Raw genomic sequence first — 20,968 nt, forward strand, 5'->3', positions numbered from 1 at the left:
GGAACTTTTGAGGCTTTTGCATTTAACTATTTGCTGCATGTATACGTGTTCAGTTCATTAATAATCTCTCATAGTAAATTCCTCACATGAATGCTAAATAGACCGAGTACATTTATGCATGTGTGAGTGTCACAGTTATAATGGTCGTTCTGGTGTCAGTGTATGCATGAGTGTGATGCTCTGACCCTGCCATGACAAGGACAGACTTGACGGCTCTCATGCCAAAGTCGTAGTGGTCCTGCTGGGACAGCTGCTCCGAGCAAAGCTTGTACATCTGGGTCATTTTCCTCGCCAGGGTCTTACTGGACTCGAATCCTTCTGAGTACAAAATCACCTGGAGGGAGGCGGAGAAACAAGGGAATGATAAAAAGATAGGAACAAATAAGAAAGCATCTTTACAACAACGTACACGCAGACAGGCCGTTTACCTCAGCAATGAGAGCGTAGTTCGGCACCATCATGGCTATGGGTCTAAAGAGAGCTTTGAGGTTGTCAGGTAGCTCCGTCCTTCCAGCATAGCCTGGGTTCATGGTGATGAACGCAGCACACGTCATCACCAGCTTGATCTCCCGGCCCTCAAATTGAAACCTTGACAGCTGCGTAGAACACAGTTCAGTGAGATGCTCTCGTTTGTTTGTTTGTTTGTGTGTTATGTGTGTTATGTGTTGTGTGTGTGTACACAAGAGAAGATAGTTGAATTTCCAAAATACATACGTACAGATGTTTTAAGATAATCAAGTGTCTAATTGTCAAGTGACTCTTAAGATCTGTAATGGTGCGTTCACGCCAGGGGAGGAGGCGGGGCTTACCTCTATAGTATATGATTTTATTTCAATAAAGATATCAAATGGTTACTGAAACAACTACATAATGATACCGATTAGTAAAAAGCCTGTATTAATGCGTTGTCAGGTCTGTCCACAAAACGATAAACAAAAAACTTTCAAAATGCTTGTTTCTGAATGGAGATGGCTTTGCTCACAGCTCGGCTAAGCTAACATGTAGCTACATCAACACTCAAAATAATGTCACTTGGGCATAAATACAATGCCACTTTATTGTTTGTACCATAGACAGTCTGGGGTTTATACACATACATGTATAAACATCCTGTCTCTCTACTAATATGTGGTACTGTAGAGCTCTGGGTGTTGGTGATAACGTCCAACGGCGACCGCTTTCCTACCTTTCAGATTCAACAACGGCAGGACATCAGTGACGACAGAGAAGAATCTTAATGCTGATCGGCGACACAGCGGCACGCACATTTTTTGCTCAAGTTGAAAATGTTCAACTCACGCGAATACGTGCAGTGTGAAAGCACCTTATCACTTGGTGTGTGTGTGTGTGTGTGTGTGTGTGTGTGTGTGTGTGTGTGTGTGTGTGTGTGTGTGTGTGTGTACCTTATTAGCTTTGGCGTTTCGTATGGTTATGAGCTGCTGAGCGATGACAGACAACACCTCAATGTCGATTCGATTAAATTCGTCAAAACAACACCAAGCGCCCGACTGAGCAAGCCCACTGAAGAAGCGCCCCATCATCTGGAAGAGAGAGGTGTGACAAAACAAGAGAAAGAAATGTTCAGCGTTAAATAATACAGCCGGTTTGGCCTTTCATTTCTAGAGTACTTCTATTTTGAAGTATTGTTTCATAAAGTGGCGGTGGTGTAGTGGTTGTGCCCCTGAGCAAGGCACTTAACCCCGAGCTGCTCCGGGGAGACTGTCCCTGTAGTTAGTTCACTCCAAGTTGCTAAGTTGGATAAGAGCGTCTGCTAAATGACAAATAATAATAATAATAAAGTGGGCATATAAAGGTCACTGTAATTCAAGGTTATACATATAACCCTGGCTCAATTTGTTTATGGTAAATTCTTCGCCCTGCTGTAAAGATTAAGACATTTGCACGTATAAAGTAAACATGAATTATGGACAATGTGACGAGAGAGAGAAAAAGATGTAATTGAAGTCAAAGTCTCAGAGGAATGTTAACCCAATAGACAGCAAAAGCAACATGCATTAAAACATATATAATGCTGATAAAAATGTCATGTTTTTTTATTCATAGTAAATTATTTCTGGTTAAGTTAATTGTAGAAATACACCAAGATCTTTTTTTCACTACTAATAACTACATGTTCTAAGTTATTAATAAATCATTGTCAGCAGAATTAAATGTTACATGGTGCGAAGCCAGTGGAGCAGAGCATGAAACCACTGAGTGCTAAATCAAAGCCCTGTCCAACTGTCATACACAGGTGTCCGCTACCAATAACTAACTACTATCGGCCAGAGTATGATACCTGTTATCATCCTATCATATGATCTTTGGTTTCTCAAACAGCTACTGATGGGGCAGGCAGACGTTACAGAATTGCTTAAAGAACATAGAGGAAAGGATACAATGTGGCTTCAGGCAATGTTTTAGAAGCAGACATCAGTTAACGGCTCCGTATGTGCGCTTTCACCGGCACTTCGCACGTGACTGCTTTTGCAATAGTGCCATCTAATGGTATCACTTAGTCGGTACAGTCAGTGAGCCAGAGCCTTCCAGAGATACTGTCATTCAAACAGTTGGAAAGCAACTAACAAGTACTATACTTATGAACAATTTTAAGGTACTTGTACTTTTTCCATTTTATGCTACTTTATACTTACTCCACGACATCTCAGAGGCAACAATTGTACTTTTTATTCCACTACATTTATACAACAGCTTGTAGTTACTCTCCAGATTCAGATTAAGAAAAATAGCAAATAAATAATAATATTATCATATCAATAAGACTTTATTGATCCCCAGGGCGAAACTCATAAGCTACATTAATATATATTATATTAATATAAATTAGCCAGCTGCAATATTAAAGAGAAGTACACATTAATGTAACAATATTCTACTAAATAAATGCTTTAATTGTTGGTACTTTAAGTATATTTTGATGCTACTTTTGTACATTTAATTAAGTCTTTTCACACTGTAATACTAAGTAAGTAAAATATGGGAGTACTTCTACCACCACTGGTTATTGGGGGGAAAAGGGGAGGAGGGGAGGGGGGGAATCATTAAGAACTGAGTGGACCTGCAAACACAGGAAAGAGAATGTGTAATGAAAGGATGTGTGTTATAGATGAATGCAGTGTGTCGTGTCTGACCTTGTAGTCGAGTCCATCAGAGCAGTTGAAGACCACACACTGAATGGCCAGGGCTTTAGCCAAGTCCTTGGTGGTCTCTGTTTTGCCCGTCCCTGCTGGCCCAGCTGGAGCTCCTCCCAGGTCTAACTGGAGCGCCCCCATCAGACACAAATAGCAACGGTCCTGTGCAGGGTGAGAGATAAAGGACAGTTTGAGGAACAGTGACACACATAATATTCTGTTTCTCTGTCACATTTTCACAGTTTGAGCTTCTCCAGGACAAGAGGTGGTCAAAATGTTTTGATTGTGGGCCAGTTACAGAAAGATATGAGGAGTCAATAATAAATGTGTCATTTTCAACCAGTTCCACTGCAAGAAAATCAGTGTTCCTACACCAGAAAACCCATGTGGCACAGATCATTCATTTCCAATTGAAATAACTGAATTACAGTAGTTTATTGGTGCGCACACATATTACAAAAATGATTACTGCATCTGCTGCTCTTAAATGAAATGATTACAGCGCATGGCCTAAAATATAAACTCAAAAATATTATGATGTTGTGTGTAAACCTGTAAATAGTAAATAGAGATAGCAATGCAAATGTAGATGTAAGATACAAATCTGTAATTCTAATATTAAGATGTAATAAACAGAACAGGCAGAACTGGTAAAATGTTGGTTTCTGTGCCAGATAATGTCTCTAAATGTAGTCTACATCTAGTGTTTAAACTACGATATGCAATTTACATATAGTGCAATGTATTAGAACTGTTCACCAGCCACTACACTATTTTCTCCCTATAGTAGTTTGGACGCTTGTGGCTTGGTTGTGTCTTTTCCCTAAAGGTTTGTGGGTTTACAAACAATATTTGTAATGAAGCTCTGCCACTGAGGGAAGCTTGTCTAACTGAGGATGAAATACGTTCTCAGATCGCTCTCACTGTATTCAACATATTGCACAAAAAGGTTTCGGTGTTACACAGGGGTTAAATGAATGTTGGGACTTGATAAGACATGTATCGATCATACGTGTGCGTCTCAGTATCAAAGTGCATTCATGTGCTACTCACAGTGAGTGGTGTGATGACCAGTCTAGGACAGGCTCCCAGGTATTCATAGCCGTAAATGTAAGTGGACAGAGCCATTTTGGCTACACAGGTGTCCAGGTACAGGTCCCAGTAGTAGCGTAGCTGTCTCTGCCATTCAAAGTTAGACCTGGTGTCCACCTGGAAAAGAGGGCTGAAGTTACTTTGAGGTGACGAGTTGATACAAACCATTCCGATCATTCAGAAAATCCCCAGTCAATTTCCTGCACCTATCATACCAAGCGCCAAGCACAGACCTCGATATGTAAGCTGCTTGAAGGTGTCTGTGTGTGTTTGCACTATTGTACCTTCTGGTGGACTAGATCTGTGACAATGTCTCTGGCGTGGACATCGATGGTGATGAGGGCAGTGATGATATTACGGTGTGAAGTAGGCAGCACTCCTCGTACCAACGCCGCCAGAGCATTCAGCCTCTGGAATTTACACAAACAATATCGGGTTATAAAAGTTTATGTTATAAAGTTTTTAAAAACTCGGGCAAACACAAGTTGTTTGTTTTGTCCAATCAAATTTGTTTTAAACAGAAAGTTGAGGGAAAAGCAAGCAGAAGAGTTTTAAAGAGGTTTACATCAATGCTTGTGAGTTCAAACTCCTGCAGGGCAGCGAAGTGGTCGTGGTCTCCATCCAGGCAGGCGTCCATGTCCCTGCACCACATCATCTGGGAGATAGTCAGCACCACCTGGTGGACACACACACACACACACACACACACACACACACACACACACACACTGAAGTTAAATCACTGTACAATAACAGAGAAGGTTGAGCACAAAGCATTAGCTGAAATGAAAGCAATCAATTGCTAAATCCATCAAAGCTTTAGACAAAAGCTGAATATTGACTTATGTCTTGGTTAGCTCTTGAAAGTGACCAAACAAGAGAATCACAACAGTTCCCATAGCTTGTAAAATAATATATTTGTAAAGGTAAAATGTATTGGTAACTATATGTAACGATGGCTTGACAATTTTGCCAAGCAAATCCAAAGAGTGTAATACAAACAATAGCACAAAAGTGTGTGAATATGAAATCACTGGTTCTCTTTAAAAAGTTCCTCTGACGCTCTTAACCTGTTTTCACGTGATCAGAGAGAACAGGCTACCCTTGGCGTAGCGCAGCACTCTAAATTGCCACCAAGTTAATTAATACCATGGTAACCAATTACTATTGTAACCATAGTAACAAAACTAACTAGTTGCCTTCACCGCAAAGCTCTGTGCCTCACGGTGAGACAAACACTTCCCAACATGTGAAGGCAGATTTAAGGACAAATATGTCTGTAACAACACATGGAACATCAGTTCATATATATCATTTCATTTTCAGAATTGTAACCCTTTAAATGAAAGTGTTAACGTAATGTCACTGTCATGAAAAATAATATACATGTCAATGATTAGCAACAATATTGATTTTGATGCATTGCATCCAACACATAATACAGAAGCAATGCCCCTAGTCGAAACCAGGATATTAGCATCTATTTGGCCCATAGGGATAACGTACATATATATATATATATATATATATATATATATATATATATATATATATATATATATATATATGGGATTTTATTGGGTTTTAATGGGGATATGTCTGTCGTTAAGGGTCTGTATTTTGGCTTCACAGTTTATTATACTTAATATAGGAGATGATGTTGAAAAAAGAAAAGAAACCTAACCATTGCATTCTGCATTAACACATACAAATTGTTCCTAGTGATTGATAAGGGTTGTGTGTGTGTGTGTGTGTGTGTGTGTGTGTGTGTGTGTGTGTGTGTGTGTGTGTGTGTGTACCTGCGATGGATGTCCGGCCACCACCCATTCCTCTCTAGACTTCACCTGGTAGTCAGCAATGGCAGCCTTGCTGAGGCGTCGCAGGGAGGAGAACATAGCCTCCTCCACCTTACAAAGCCAATCTTCCACATTGCCTTGTGCCCTCAGACCTTTAGTCAAACCCACCTACACTAACACACAGAAGGAAAAGATCAGTGACAGTGAAGGAAAGGATTTATTCAAGGTACACTGTGAATCCTCTGTCAATTCTCACAGCCTTTTCTTTTTTTTGTCTTTTGTGATCAAAGGACTGCAAAGGGTGATAACTAATATTAATCCCTTGTGGTCGTGACTGACAAGCCCTATCTCTGATACAGCTGGGACTGAGCAATCACTGCAAGCTAAATTGCTACTGCACTCAGAAATTGCTCATCATCCTTGTTGGTTTGTTGTTGTAACACAATGATTGCTGTGGTATAAGTTACAAGTGAGGAGAGGCTGGTGTTCAGCTGGGTACAAGGAAACCTGAACCCAGAGCAGAGAGGAGCACACAGACTGCCTGTGGTGGAGTACAAGACCAAATAAATACATTCTTAACACATGTGTAGTTTCTAAAACAATACCAAATAATTGATTATTTGTATTCTTTAATACATGCAAATCAGAATTTTAAAGAATATTTTTTTAATGTACGAGAAAAAAAGTAGAATTTTCTCTGCGAGTAAGTCATACATATCTGAGAGAAAACCCTGGAACAATACTGGGGGGGGGGGGTTGTCAAAGAACTACATGGGTTTATTTTGCAAGGTTCTTCTTTTTGAACTACAATAGCTCTAATTCACTTTCATAGGTGATAATACACTAATGAAAACATAACAATGAATATTATATTGAATTTCTGCCAATAGATGCCCCTAAATCCTACACACTGCTCCTTAAAATACTGCCTGTACAAGTGTTGGAATACTTTGAAAACCTGCTTTATTCTTGCACTTATTAAGGGTTGCTAAGTAAAAGAAGAGTGGCGTTATTCAAGAAAGCTGACAGGGTTAACTATTGTTATAGTCTCTCAGCAATGAGAACTGAAACAAGAGTACAACAGGTAGAATGAAACAGAGAGCATGACGACTCAAACCTGACCTTCTCTCCCTCAGGAGAAACCATGTTGAGGATGTCTTTGCTATAGATAGTCTCCTGTTCTGCAGCATCCAGCGCCGTGTTGGCCCCAGACGATTGTTCGAACAGCAAAGCGAAGTCGAGCCGTATAATGGCGTCAAAACACTTCCTGAGGTGGGGCTGCACCGCCTGCGGGTTTCTTGTCTGGGCCAAGATCTTTAGTAGCTCATCATTAGATAAGAAGCAGAACCTGCTGAGGGACCGATAGAGGACTTATCAGAGTGCTTAACACGACACATCAGCGTCCACATCACACTGTTTATCACTCACTGCTCACAGGGAAGAGATGCATAGAGTAATGAACTGTAAGGGAAAATGCAAAGCATCATACTATGTATATTATAGTCTTACATTTAACATTTTGCACAGAGAAAACTAAGATGGGATATTAGTGCCGGAAATATTCTATGGAATAAATCGAAACATCCAAGATCAAAATTGTACATTTCTGTGAAAGAAATCTGATATTCACTGAGATTATTAAGTGACACATTTGCGATCGGATGTAGCAATATGGAAATACCCCTCATTTTAGCCCAGAATCAACATATTATAATAAACATGCAGAGTTTGAAGAGATATTGCCGTGAATCTGGCCAATTCAGAAGAAAAACAATAATAATAATAATAATAATAATAATAATAATAATAATAATAATAATAATAATAATAATAATAATAATAATAAATTGTATTTATAAAGCGCCTTTCAAAGCTAAAAGCAATCTCAAGGCGCTAACAACACTGATTTGGATGAGGAATCGTCATGTTCCATACTGTTGCACCTCCTCACTAACGTGTGCATGTGGCATTCTCTAATTTATCATTTTATGATCCCACAGAATATTCAAGTTTTTTTCATCTCGCAAATTCCCCACTTTAATCTCAGAGAATATCTGAAATGTACAATTGTAATCTCGGTGAGTTTTCGCTCCCTCCCCTGGCTTTAAATTCAAACATAAAACATGTAAAGCTACAATGGGCCTAACCTGGAAAAGAAGTAAAAAATAAAGCAAGGGATGATAAAAAACAGAAGATAAAGTATGATGTATGTCTGTTGTTCTGATATGTAACAAACCAAGCATGTGTGTACCTGGGGAAGATGACTCTCTTGGACTCCAGGTAGTCTTCCAGACACTTCTGTATCTCATCCAAAAGACTGTTGTTGTACTGAAAAGTCTCCAACAGATCTGTGTAGGATAAAAGCACTTGTGATCAGATACATCTGTCTGCCGGTGTCCTGCATGTCTTCTTGTCTATTTGAATCAACAATGCTGTGTGACTACCTACCAGGCTGTGTGGCTGCCTTAAGGGCATTGGGCATCTTGTTGACCTTTGCCATTATCTCCTTCCAGGACTTGTCCACCTTAAGAAACATCTTGGACTCTGTAGGCAGCTGCCTCTTGATGTCTTGGGCCAAGAAGATACTCTCTAGGTATAGCCAGTTCCTTTGACATGTAAGCCACTCATCCTGGCAAGGAAAGGTAGAAAGAGGAGAAGGAGAAGAGAGAAATGATGCAATACCGTCACTCTTTCCTGACATGGTTGTGGAATATGGCATTAAATAAACATGAACAAAGCAGAAATTATTTTGCAAGTAGTTTGGCTTCTTGTTTGCGGCCACTAGGGAGAGCTACTGTGTAACATTTGAGGCCAAATCCAACGTGTTGGAAGAGTCCCTTGGAGCCAAATGAAAAGATCACTCTGTGCTATTTTTTTCCTGAGCCTTTACCAGGGTTTGGTTGAAGAGGGTCAGATGCCTCAGCAATTTCTCCACCCTGGACTTGATGGGAGCCACATAGCGAGAAGACGCCACCGTGCCCACGTTGATAATGCTGTCATCCAGGAGCACCTTCGCAGTAAACAAACACACACAATAAGATGAACTGAAGCACAGCAGCAGTGTGCTACAACAGACTGTGTGTGAGAATGTGTGCGCTGCATGTTAACACCTGGATATCATCCGTGCCCCCCAAGATGAACCCGTCTTTGGAGTCACCGTGAGACAGCAGAGTGAACTCTGTGGTCTTCCACATGTCCTCCACCTGCATGCAAGAAGGCAGAGGTTACAGCTAAAGTATCAAATCGGAACAATGGACAACTCCAGACTAGAGATTAACCGATTAGTCGATCCATGGAGAATTGACAATGTTTTTTTTGTAAGTATTCTGTTTTCTGATTCTTAAATGTGAGGTTTGCAGTATTTCTTTGTCATATATGATAGATTAAAATTCAATATTGTCAGGTTCTGGATTGCAAATTAACCGTGGACTTGGATCAATTGTAAATAGCATTTTTTCCCAATTTTTCAACATTTAATAAATAAATATAAAATCAAATAATTGGCAGATTAAATAATAATGAAATGAAAAAACTGAAAAATAAAAACATATATGTTTGGAAAACCTACTATACTTGTTTTCTCGTTAATCAGATGAGAAGAATAATACTGTCGTCTCAATATAAAGCAAGGGTACGGTTGTTAGCTTAGCGAAGTATAAAGACTGCATGGGGAAACAGCTGGCCTGGCTGGCAGGAAAAACAATCCCTGTATCAACACCTCTGAAACTCACTAAATAACACGTTATATCTTGTTTGCTTACTCCGTAGACAAGGTGGTCAGATTTTGTATCATCACTTTGACAGAGCCGTTCACTCTGTGCAACTCTGCAGCTCCCGGAGCATTAGTTTCCTCTTGAGAGAAGCCTGTCTGGGCTCTCCTCATTAAAACACTGTCAGTTTGCTCTGGCAGACAGGGTCTTGCTTTTACAGTAGTTCACAGAAACTGATTTTAATTGGCTATAATCAATGCCAGCGCCTAACATATCCACTTACTCCAAATCCAACCATCAGCGCATCACATGCCACCGTACATTAGCCATAATAAATTTAAAAAAGTCACACCACGTTAAAAATATCTGGATACATATTCATCCCTTTCCACGCACCTTTGTAATGATGGTCTCCAAGGATGCTTCTCCTGAAGCCTGTCCAGACACCTAGAAGTCAAGCTGTGTGTTAGTCCTGCTTATCCAGGTCAGATTGCAAGATATTAAGCATAACCCGCTTGAGTACTTCTTCTGCTTGACCTACAACGGCGTATTAAAAAATAAGTCAGGTGGAGGGAGGGAATTTTCTTAAATTGTGAATTTACGGGAAAAAACTTTTATTTTCTTGTCCGAAATTAAAGTTACACATTTGTAAGAGAAAAAGTTTGAAGAAAATCATTTTTGATATTCACTGAAATCAGACAAAAATTTGGGGAAATAATGTTTTTTTTTGTGAAGGAAGCACATCGCCTCACTTTGCAAGGTTGGATCAACCTCATCACACCACAGACACCGCTTGCTGTAAATTACTGTATGCCTGCAGTGGATGACAGAATTAAATTATACTTTGCAATCAGATTTACTAATAAGGAAATACTGGTGACTTTAGCCCAGGATCACCATATTATCATAAGCATCTGGCGTGTTCAGAAGAAAACAACACACTGACTCGGATTAGTGTGATAACCTTTGTGCATCAGGAACTACGTAGACAAAAAAACCACCACACAATTCTTTGGAGTTCTTTTTCTCGTACATGTATGACATATCCCAGAGGATATTCATGTTCTTTTCTCGTAAAGTTGTGATTTTTTTTTCTTGTAACTGTACGTCTTTAATCTTTAATCTCTTCTTTTTTGTTTTCCAACAACTGCGCTAATAAGCTGTCGTATAGAACTCACTCTGAGGTCAAAATTCCCCAGAAAGATCAGCACAAGATAGGTAAGGTAAATTACGTAAGAGCAAGTGTGGTACTCTTTACTCTTTTACCAACTTAATAGTCAGCAGTAACCGAGGTCCCACCAGTATATCAAGAAAGGCTCATAATGTAGCCTGTATTCATGTGTTACCTCCTGTATCTCCATGCCATAGGAGAAGACGTTGAGCTCCTCCAAACCAGCCACAGTAAGCTCCTCCCCATTCAGTGCGGTCCCCACAGCAGACTCCACAGTCCTCCAGTGCTCTGGCTTCATACATGGGTTACGTAGATCAGTGATCACAGGCAGCTAAGGGAAAACGTGAAGATTAAAATACAGTCACAAAGCTGTGACACCGACTGGCTGAATCACTAGCACACGCTTGCAGTCCATATATTAAGTTGGCTTCATTTAGAAAAAAAGAGATTTGTGATAACATTCATTTAGTTATTTATGACACACACACACACACACACACACACACACACACACACACACACACACACACACACACACACACACACACACACACACACACACACACACACACACACACACACACACACACACACACACTTTGTCCTACCCACCCTCTGCTTCATGACTTCCACCTTGTCCTTAAGTCTTGGCACTACATTGTTACGTGGCAGACCCTTCTCCAGCTGGTTGACGTATTTGCTGTATTTGTTGACCTGCGAGCTGAACTGCTCCAGGTCCAGTTGGTCAAGTGTGCTCTGGGGATGGGTGAACACGGAAGGATACTTAGAAGACAGGAAGAGCTGTTTATTATGAGTCCAGGGCTTCACGTAAGGTATGCTAGGTACACCTCACCTGCCTCCATCCATCTGATAAAGAGTCCCATTCCTCCAGAGAGTCCCACAGCAGCTGCTTCAGCCGAAACTCTGCAGTAAGCTCCTCCAGGGTGTCGAATCTGGTGACCTCCACCTATATTCATAAGACGTTAGAGGAGGGAAACTAATTTGGGCTGGGTTGTTTGGCTTGTTTTTTGGTGAAGTTTAAATAAAATGACCTTTTATGCTTTGGACCCAGCATGCCAACACACAATTACATTGTTTTAACTCGACTGGAAACATGTTTTTTTGCACAAGTCATTTTGGAATTAGAGATTACAGCACCTTGAATTTCTTCTGGTAGGAGGTGTAGGCGGAGGCCTGGTCCTGCAGCTCGTCTATGGATATCCGGATCCCCCCCAGCAGCAGATGCACTTGGGAGGAATCTGCATTGATGTCAAGGAGTTGTGGATTCTACACATGAAGAAACCACAAGGCAAACAAGTATAAAAAAAAGCAAAGACATATACAAAGCAGGGTTATAATCATAAACTGAAACAAAAAAAAGGCAGAGCAAAATATTGTCGTAAACCAAAACTAAATCCTCCTAGAACAGAACAGTATTACCTTGTTACAAAAAGTCATAAAAATGAACATACAGTTATTTCAGTTTGAATGTCTTAGCTATGATATTTCTCTACCAAAAGACAGCTCGGTATTCCGTCAACTTTTGTGACATTGAACGGACTTGAGATTCCAGGAGTTGGCGCTATGCCGCAATTGTTTCAGATGATTTAATTATTGTAATAAATCAAATGCCATTGAACCAAGTTATTCCACTCAGGTGTAATGTTGAACAAATGGGGTTGGAATGACATTGCAGGTGACAAGTTGTTCTTGTGTGTGTGGTAGTGAAAGAGCATTCAAGTTTATTCGCAAATAAAATGATTTTTATGGCCATTCCTACTCAGGCTGTATATGGTAAGAAGATGACGATACGTATACGTATATTGCAATTTGCTCAATCTTATTTTAGGAAAACTGCTCTAGTATAAGAAATACTCCACCATATGCATAAAATATGACTAAAAAACATTCTGCATTTGCATTTATCACTGTCCCTGTAACATCATAGCACTACCTTTTAGTTAAGCTGAACCACTGTATGCTACAAATCTTTGCATGTAAACTATTGATAATAATAGATAGTGTTTTTGTTTATTGATACAGTACTACATAATATCGCACTACTCAAGTGTACCGATATTTTCTTACACTAATTCTTACAAAGCTCTTCAACCATTTATTTGTGTGTCTATATGTAGCTACACACTTCTGAGATATTACACCTGGTCCTAACAAAAACAAACTGCCACTATTGTAAAACTAAAAGTATAAAAACATAACCTTTCTGAAAAACAGAAACTAAACTAAAACACACACACACACCAACTTAAAATGAAACTGAGAAGTCAAAACTAAGTACAACTATTATCATCAAAACAATGATTATAACCTTCATCCATAGACTAACACCTGGCGTAAAATGATTCATTAGTAGAAAAATTGATGAAACTTCTCCACATACATGTGACTTAAGCTTGATTTGCGTAACCTGACGATTCAGCTCCTTTATGTCCTTGTGCATGGAGCTGCACAGCTTCTCCATGCTGGACTCCCTCTCTGCAGCCGCCTCATCGATGATGCTCTGCAATGAGCTAATGGAGGGTTGCAAGGTGGCGAAAACAATCAGATCCTCAGGTGGCGTGGGAACTGAGTACATATTAATCAGATTGTACATCTGACACACTGTCTCCTGCTCCTCTTCTAGCACCGTAATCTGGTGAGAGGGAGAAAAAGAAAGAGGGAAAACACACAGCGCAGACAAGGAGAAGATGTGAGAAGAGGAGACAGGGTTGATGGCTACACACTGTGTTTGTTACAAACGTTCGTTAACGTGAAATGTTCGTCTTACCCTCTCCTGTATCTCATCCAGGAAAGTGAGGGAGTTGGCTAACTCCATCGTGGTGGAGGGACTGTACTCGAGTTTGTATTGAGCGTCACAAGCCTCGCCAATGACAGCGTCTAGCTTTGTCTTAGCCTGCTGGGTGAGCATCTTGTTGATGGCCTGGAGCAGAGATTCAGAGCAGAGCAATGTCTTTAACATATTTCGCTGTAGTTATCTCAATGTTTTTGTTGTATTGTTTTCTCCCACTCACCGAAGCCCTGGGCCTTGCATATGTGTTCATTTCAATAAGGTTCAATCAACACAGAATGGCCTCGCTGACCTTTAGTTTAAATCACTTGTTCTGGTCAAAAACTCTCCATGACTCTTAAACCAAAAACAGTTGTGTAATGCTTAGGGGCTGTAACCAACGTCGTTTTTGTTTTTTGTTTGTTTTACATTCAAAACTTCTATGGAGGTTTTGGAATGAATCTTTGAATGTCTGACCTCATATGTTATGACCACATCAGTGTTTTAAATCAACATTCTCTAATGAATATACATTAACTAGACAGTGTGTGGCTCCCAGTGTGGGGGGCAGTAAGGAGAGCAAACAGTGAACATGTGGCTTTTGGAAGGATAACATAAATATGGATTGAAACAGACTTTTACACTTTACATCGCTCTGGAATTATTGTAAATGTTTGGCTTACACGAGTTGACAACAATCCTACGCAGCCACCACTGGAATCTACTTCTACAAAAAGTACAACACGAATAATATTAGTGTAGCTTAATCTTTATCTGCAACTGCGTGGGAACACCAGGTTTAAAATAGAATGAATAGACAAGCATTCAAGCATGAACGAAGCTTCGAAGGGTTCAAACTATCCTGTACAGCCCCGGTAAACCAGTAGTATGTGTTTTCACATCGCTCGTCCTCACCTCCAGGCAGCGGAGCGGAGAGGACACGAGCTTCTCTTTGAGCTCTGTGTTGTCCACGAGCAGTAAGCCGAGATGTCTCTTCTGTTGGATGGCTGCGGCCTCCTTGTGCTCACTGTGGTATAACTCCATTGTTTTTCCAAAAAAGGACAAACCTGTGAGACGAAGCAGTCAACATCCATCAGTATAAAAGAATGATGTGATGTTGCATGTTTTACTCCCTAACTACAACTTGAGTAAGTTTGTGTCTTTCAGTTTGTGAACAAGTCGAGTATGTTTAATAAGCAACATATTCACATACAGTTAGGTCCATAAATATTTGGACATTGACACAATTTTCATCATTTTGGCTCTGTACACCACCATAATGGACTTGAAATTAAACAATCAATATGTGCTTTAAGTGCAGACTTTCAGCTTTAATTTGAGGGTATTTACCTCCAAATCAGATCAATGGTGGAGGAACTACAACACATTTTATACGTGGTATCTCCTTTTAAAGGGACCAAAAGTAATTGGACAAAGTAACATAATCATAAATCAAATTGTCACATTTAATATTTGGTTGCAAATCCTTTGCAGTCAATAACAGCCTGAAGTCTGGAACCCATAGACATCAGCAGACGCTGGGTTTGGTCCCTGGTGATGCTCTGCCAGGCCTCTACTGAAGCTGTCTTCACTTCCTGCTTGTTCTTTGGGCAGTTTCCCTTCAGTTTTGTCTTCAGCAAGTGAAATGCTCACTTAGATTCAGGTCAGGTGACTGACTTGGCCATTGCAGAACGATCAACTTCTTTGCCACTCTTTGATTGCTTTCGCAGTATGCTTTGGGTCATTGTCCATCTGCACTGTGAGGCGCCGTCCAATGAGTTCTGAAGCATTTGGCTGAATATGAGCAGATAATATGAGCAGATAATATGAGCAGATAATATGAGCAGATAACATTGCCCGAAACACTTCAGAGTTCACCCTGCTGCTTTTGTCAGCAGTCACATCATCAATAAATACAAGGGAACCAGTTCCATTGGCAGCCATACATGCCCACGCCATAACACGACCACCACCATGCTTCACTGATGAGGTGGTGTGCTTTGGATGATGAGCAGTTCCTTCCCTTCTCCATACTCTTCTCTTCCCATCATTCTGGTACAAGTTGATCTTTGTCTCATCTGTCCACAGGATGTTGTTCCAGAACTTTACAGGCTTTTTTAGATGCGTTTTAGCAAACTCTAATCTGCTCTTCATGTTTTTGAGGCTCACCAATGGTTTACGTCGTGTGGTGAACCCTCTGTATTTACTCTGGTGAAGTCTTCTCTTGATTGTTGACTTTGACACAGATACACCGACTGTACCTCCTGGAGAGTGTTCTTGAGCTGGCCAACTGTTGTGAAGGGCTTTTTCTTCACCAGGAGAATAATTATTCTGTCATCCACCACAGTCGTCTTCCGTAGTCTTCAAGATCTTTTGGTGTTGCTGAGCTCACCAGTGAGTTCTTTCTTTTTAAGAATGTACCAAACAGTTGATTTGGCAACACCTAATGTTTTTGCTATTTCTCTGATGGGTTTGTTTTGATGTTTCAGCCTAATGATGGCTTGCTTCACTGATAGTGACAGCTCTTTAGACTTCATATTGAGAGTTGACCTCAACACATTCCAAAAGCAAATACCACACTTGAAATGAACTCTAGACCTTTTATCTGCTCCTTGTAAATGAACTAACGAGGAAATAATGGAACAGCTGAACAGTCAATTTTCCAATTACTTTTGGTCCCTTTAAAAAGGAGATACCACGTATAAAATGTGTTGTAATTCCTCCACCATTCATCTGATTTGGATGTCAATACCCTCAAATTAAAGCTGAAAGTCTGCACTTAAAGCACATATTGATTGTGTAATGTCAAGTCCATTATGGTGGTGTACAGAGCCAAGATTATGAAAATTGTGTCAATGTCCAAATATTTATGGACCTAACTGTATATACGTACAGTGCCTATAGACAGTCATCAAACCTTTTGTCACATTACACCCTGGAAATTAAAACAAATTAAATCTAACTTTTTTGAGCTGAATGTACACATTATAACCCTCATCATCAAAGCAAAAAATTACATTACAATTATTAAAAATGAATTAGTGAAATACCTGGTTTGGTTAAGTGATCAGCCCCTTAGAGAATACCGTTATAAACTTGCTCAGGTGCAACCAATCAACTTCCAGATCAAACAGCAGGCTAACTGCCCCACACCTGACATCCATTCAAGTGATTTTGATTACTTCAGAATCAAACCAGCTGTTTCTTGAGGAGTCCACTACTAGTAGTGCATGAATCTGCAAATAATTCACCATGGTTGTAAAAGTGCTTTCAAAAGGCCTGTGGGATAAAGCTGTAGGAAGACACAAGTTAGGTCAAGGCTACAACATTCTTTGAAGGCTTTAGCTCTCCCTCTGTACTGTTCAGAGCATCAATAAGAAGTGGAAAGTGTATGGCACCACCAACACCTTGCCTAGATTAGGCTGTCCGTCCAAACTGGATGACCGAACCACGAGGACATTGATCAGAGAAGCTACCAAGAGGCCGTAGGCAACTTTGAAGGACTTACAAGTCTTTATGGCTGGGACTAGTCGGTCTGTGCATGTGACGACAATCTCACAAGCTTTACACAAAGCTGGCCTGTATGGCAGGGTGGCAAGAAAGAATATTTTTTGAAAACGAAGATTTAACTTTTTGGACTGAACTCCAAACGCTATGTTTGGCGAAAACCGAACACGGTACACCACCCAAAACACACCATACCTACTGTGAAGCATGGCGGTAGACACATTATGTTGTGGGGATGTTTCTCTGGGGCTGGGCACTTGGTCAGGACTGAAGGGAAAATGGATGCTGCCAAGTTCACCCACATTCTTGAGGAAAAATCTGCGTCCTTCTGCTAGACAGCTGAAGATGGGCAGGTCATTCACCTTCCAACATGACAACCATCCTAAACATACCGCTAAAAGAACAACGCAGTGGCTTAAGGACAGGAAGGTGAATGTCCTTGAGTGGCCAAGTCAGAGCCCTGACTTGAATCTGATAGAACATCTGTGGATGGACTTGAAGAGAGCAGTCCATCGCCGCTCACCACAGAATTTGACTGAACTTGAATAATTCTGCAACAAATAATGTGCAAATATTCCCCAATCTAGGTGAGCAGAGCTAGTAGAGACATATCCAAATAGATTGATGACTGTAATTGCAGCAGAAATCAGGGGACTGAGGACATTTTCCAACCCTGTTATTCTAGTTTTTCATTTTGTATTAATTTTCAGAACTGTCGACTTGTTTTTCATTAGTTTGATGTTATAAGGCTACATTTGTAAATATAGCTGGAAAAAGTATTTTTTTTAATGGGTTTTGATTTCAGGCTGTACGGCAAATAAAGTAACTATTTCGAAGGCATATGATGACTTTCTATAGACACTGTATGTGTACACACAAACAAACATCAAAAATCATCCGTCATCATCCCTTTCCCTGCTTTAAACAGTCTCCCCAGAAGTTTCCCAGAAAAGTTATTATATAGTAATCATTTCAGGCAACACAACGTTCAGCAGCACCGATTAAGATAACTTAAAAAAAGGAAACTTGCAGTGACCAGAGTCTTTGCATCAACCTGCATGACGTTATGCTATAACCAGAACAGGTTTATCATTAAGGGCCATACAATTCTGTATACATCAGAATTGACATACAACCACACTTTCAGCAAAAATGGAAGATTTAAAACATCTCACAAGACTTTAATGCAACAACAAGGAAATGTTTCCAAAAAGAAGTCTTCTCTTAACTACACTACCAGGCAAACATGCAACTTTAACATACCTCTAACAAAAGGGAAGATACCTCTGCAAGTTCATTTTCCTTTAATATGCTTTGAAAAAATGGAGTTGTGGTTTATAGACTAGAAACACAATTATATATGTTCTACAAAGGTACCCTGTGGAGCTTTTGACCACTTGTAGCACTAAATGGAGCTATTTTCTTTTACCAATGGGTCCACATTTAGTTTGTATCGTGCATGCAAATGTGCACATCGCGTGTGAGCGCGCAGGTTTTAGACTATCCTGCTGATAGCCAATTTGCAGCAGTAACACGCCAAGAAATGTAGCAATGTGCCAACAAAAGCAGCGAAGAAGAATAATGCATGCGAGCAAACAATAGATGTGAACAATGCAGGATTTGCAAAGACTTACATGAGCACTATTCTCAACTGAACTGCTCTTTGTGTCGTGAGTGGGAGATATGTTACAAAAATAATGTTTATGTTGATGTATAGTACATCACCCTGATCCTGTTGCCGCATTGCATCCAGATCCAGACCCTCGTTCTCTTTATAGAACAGGCGAAAACGCTCAAATGTGCGCGAGTACACTTTTGCTGCGTCAAAGGCAAACTGGAGGGATTCCTAAGGGGAAAAACAAGTCAGGCGTATACATACGCAGTATACTGTTTAGACAAAGTGCAACCTGCAGAGATAGAAACATAAGCAAAGTAAAAACTGACCTCGATGTTCTGGATGATACTTTTCAGGTGGCCATCATTCTCTATCATGGATTCCAAACGGGGGCTATCCTCATAAATAAGTTCCAACATCTAAAGGTTAACAAACACAGAGTATATCACAGATGTCAACATTCTGAATATATATAACAACGATGTTACCCTGAATACACACGTCAGGGCTGTCAGGTCGAGGTGGTGATTTTTCTTCCCTACCGTGTAGTCTCCAGTCTCTGAATCAAAATCGGGATCTGCCCTCAGTGAATTGACCGACATCACCGTTGTCTTAAACCACTCGATGATCTCTGCAACAGTCTCCTGTTGGATAGAACACATAGTAAACTGTAAATGGGTATTAAATGGGTCATGAACACCATGAAGTGTAACAACTTGGAAAGCTGACCTGAAAGTTCTCCTCAGAGGGTTTGTAGGTCAAAGCATTTGGGTCCAGCATCAGCTCAGAGATGAACAAAGGTTGAACACGGCAACTTCCTGACTAATAAACACACACACACACACACACCAACCAAAACCAAAACTGCTTGAAAACTCAATTTGGTGGGTATAATAATTACTGTGGTTTCACTGTTATTATTATTAATAATAATAGTAAAACAATGCCCGACCTTTTTATCCATCTCTTCTCTCGTAGGGTCAGCGGCAGCCTCAGAGTGCAGGCTCCAACTCTGAATAACATCATGGCTGGGCGTGTGATGGACCTGCTCCTGGAGCACGGCCAGCAGTTTGGACACTGCGTTCACCACTAAGACGTGCAGCGTGTTGCTGACCAAACAATCAATAAGACGGATGAAGCTGGGTAGGTGAGGAACAGAGAAGGATTGGACTGGGTACATGTGACAGATGTGTCTGATTAATGATGTCACAGGCCCCTTTCACAGCAAACCTCTTGACTTATAGCAGCAGAACAGGTGTTTCTAACAACATATGTAGTGGCTCTGTTCTTTAGACTAAGTCAGTGGTTCCCAAGCTTTTACCTTAATGGACCCCATTTCTTTTTTAAGATATTTTTTTTGGCATTTCTGCTTTATCGATAGTGACAGCTGGCAAGGGAAGAGAAAGGGGATGACATGCAGCAAAGGGACGGGCTGGAATCAAGCCTGGATTGACTGATGACCACTGACTAAGTGATACATTTTATGGATATGTCATATTAAATTCAATGCATAACAACATAACAACACAGAACAACTAATAAACCGTAGCATTAACCTAATTTGGATTTTTATAGATCAAATTATTTCCTGGAAATATTGCAGAGATGAGTTTAACTGTTATTTTAAGGAACTTCTATTACGCATTTCTTTCTAAAATGATATATATATTTAATAGGCATCTTTTCTTTTGCCTAAGGCTTGGTCTTTGTTCTTTTGTATCGTTGGTTGTTTTAACTGCATACTTTTCTAACCCAGGATGGGAGATATTTTGAAGTTATAATCTTTATCCAAACTTTTAAAATTATATGATTTAGTTTTCTTCACAGAAATGAATGAGATTTAAGAGAATTAAAGGGAAACACAATGAAATGACCCACCAGATGAGGCGGCCGGAGTAAAGAGTCTTGCTGGTGTGTGCAAAAAGGTTATTGCAATCTCCATCATCTGTGACAAACAAAGAACACTATCAACCTGTTTATCATTGAGCTCCATGTATGTGCATTCCAGTGTCTCCATAGAGTCAGTGTACACCCACGTGTTTCTTTAAATGTGATTTGAAGATCCTTGTAGTAGTTTCGACACGCACAAACTGTCAGCTCCTTTACCAGGTCTTGAAACGTCTCCAAAGTCCTTCAA

At 40.2% G+C, this 20,968-nt stretch overlaps 1 protein-coding gene across 1 annotated transcript in view; it reads right to left on the reverse strand.

Annotated features, from left to right (window-relative positions):
• The window catches only part of dnah6 (dynein, axonemal, heavy chain 6), a 74,455-nt gene that overhangs the window by 51,673 nt on the left and 1,814 nt on the right, over nt 1-20,968 (reverse strand). The window contains 28 exon segments of the mRNA XM_029433837.1: nt 186-334; nt 429-596; nt 1,404-1,541; nt 3,153-3,314; nt 4,206-4,361; nt 4,529-4,654; nt 4,810-4,920; nt 6,044-6,208; nt 7,163-7,388; nt 8,292-8,388; nt 8,489-8,669; nt 8,931-9,050; nt 9,151-9,243; nt 10,147-10,197; nt 11,097-11,252; nt 11,534-11,677; nt 11,775-11,888; nt 12,080-12,208; nt 13,323-13,574; nt 13,710-13,862; nt 14,625-14,776; nt 18,942-19,062; nt 19,161-19,250; nt 19,374-19,475; nt 19,561-19,653; nt 19,784-19,970; nt 20,710-20,776; nt 20,868-20,962. Coding sequence (XP_029289697.1) covers nt 186-334; nt 429-596; nt 1,404-1,541; nt 3,153-3,314; nt 4,206-4,361; nt 4,529-4,654; nt 4,810-4,920; nt 6,044-6,208; nt 7,163-7,388; nt 8,292-8,388; nt 8,489-8,669; nt 8,931-9,050; nt 9,151-9,243; nt 10,147-10,197; nt 11,097-11,252; nt 11,534-11,677; nt 11,775-11,888; nt 12,080-12,208; nt 13,323-13,574; nt 13,710-13,862; nt 14,625-14,776; nt 18,942-19,062; nt 19,161-19,250; nt 19,374-19,475; nt 19,561-19,653; nt 19,784-19,970; nt 20,710-20,776; nt 20,868-20,962 — 3,798 coding nt within the window.

The sequence above is a fragment of the Cottoperca gobio genome, chromosome 1 (genome assembly GCF_900634415.1).
Source record: "Cottoperca gobio chromosome 1, fCotGob3.1, whole genome shotgun sequence".
Lineage (NCBI taxonomy): Eukaryota > Metazoa > Chordata > Actinopteri > Perciformes > Bovichtidae > Cottoperca > Cottoperca gobio.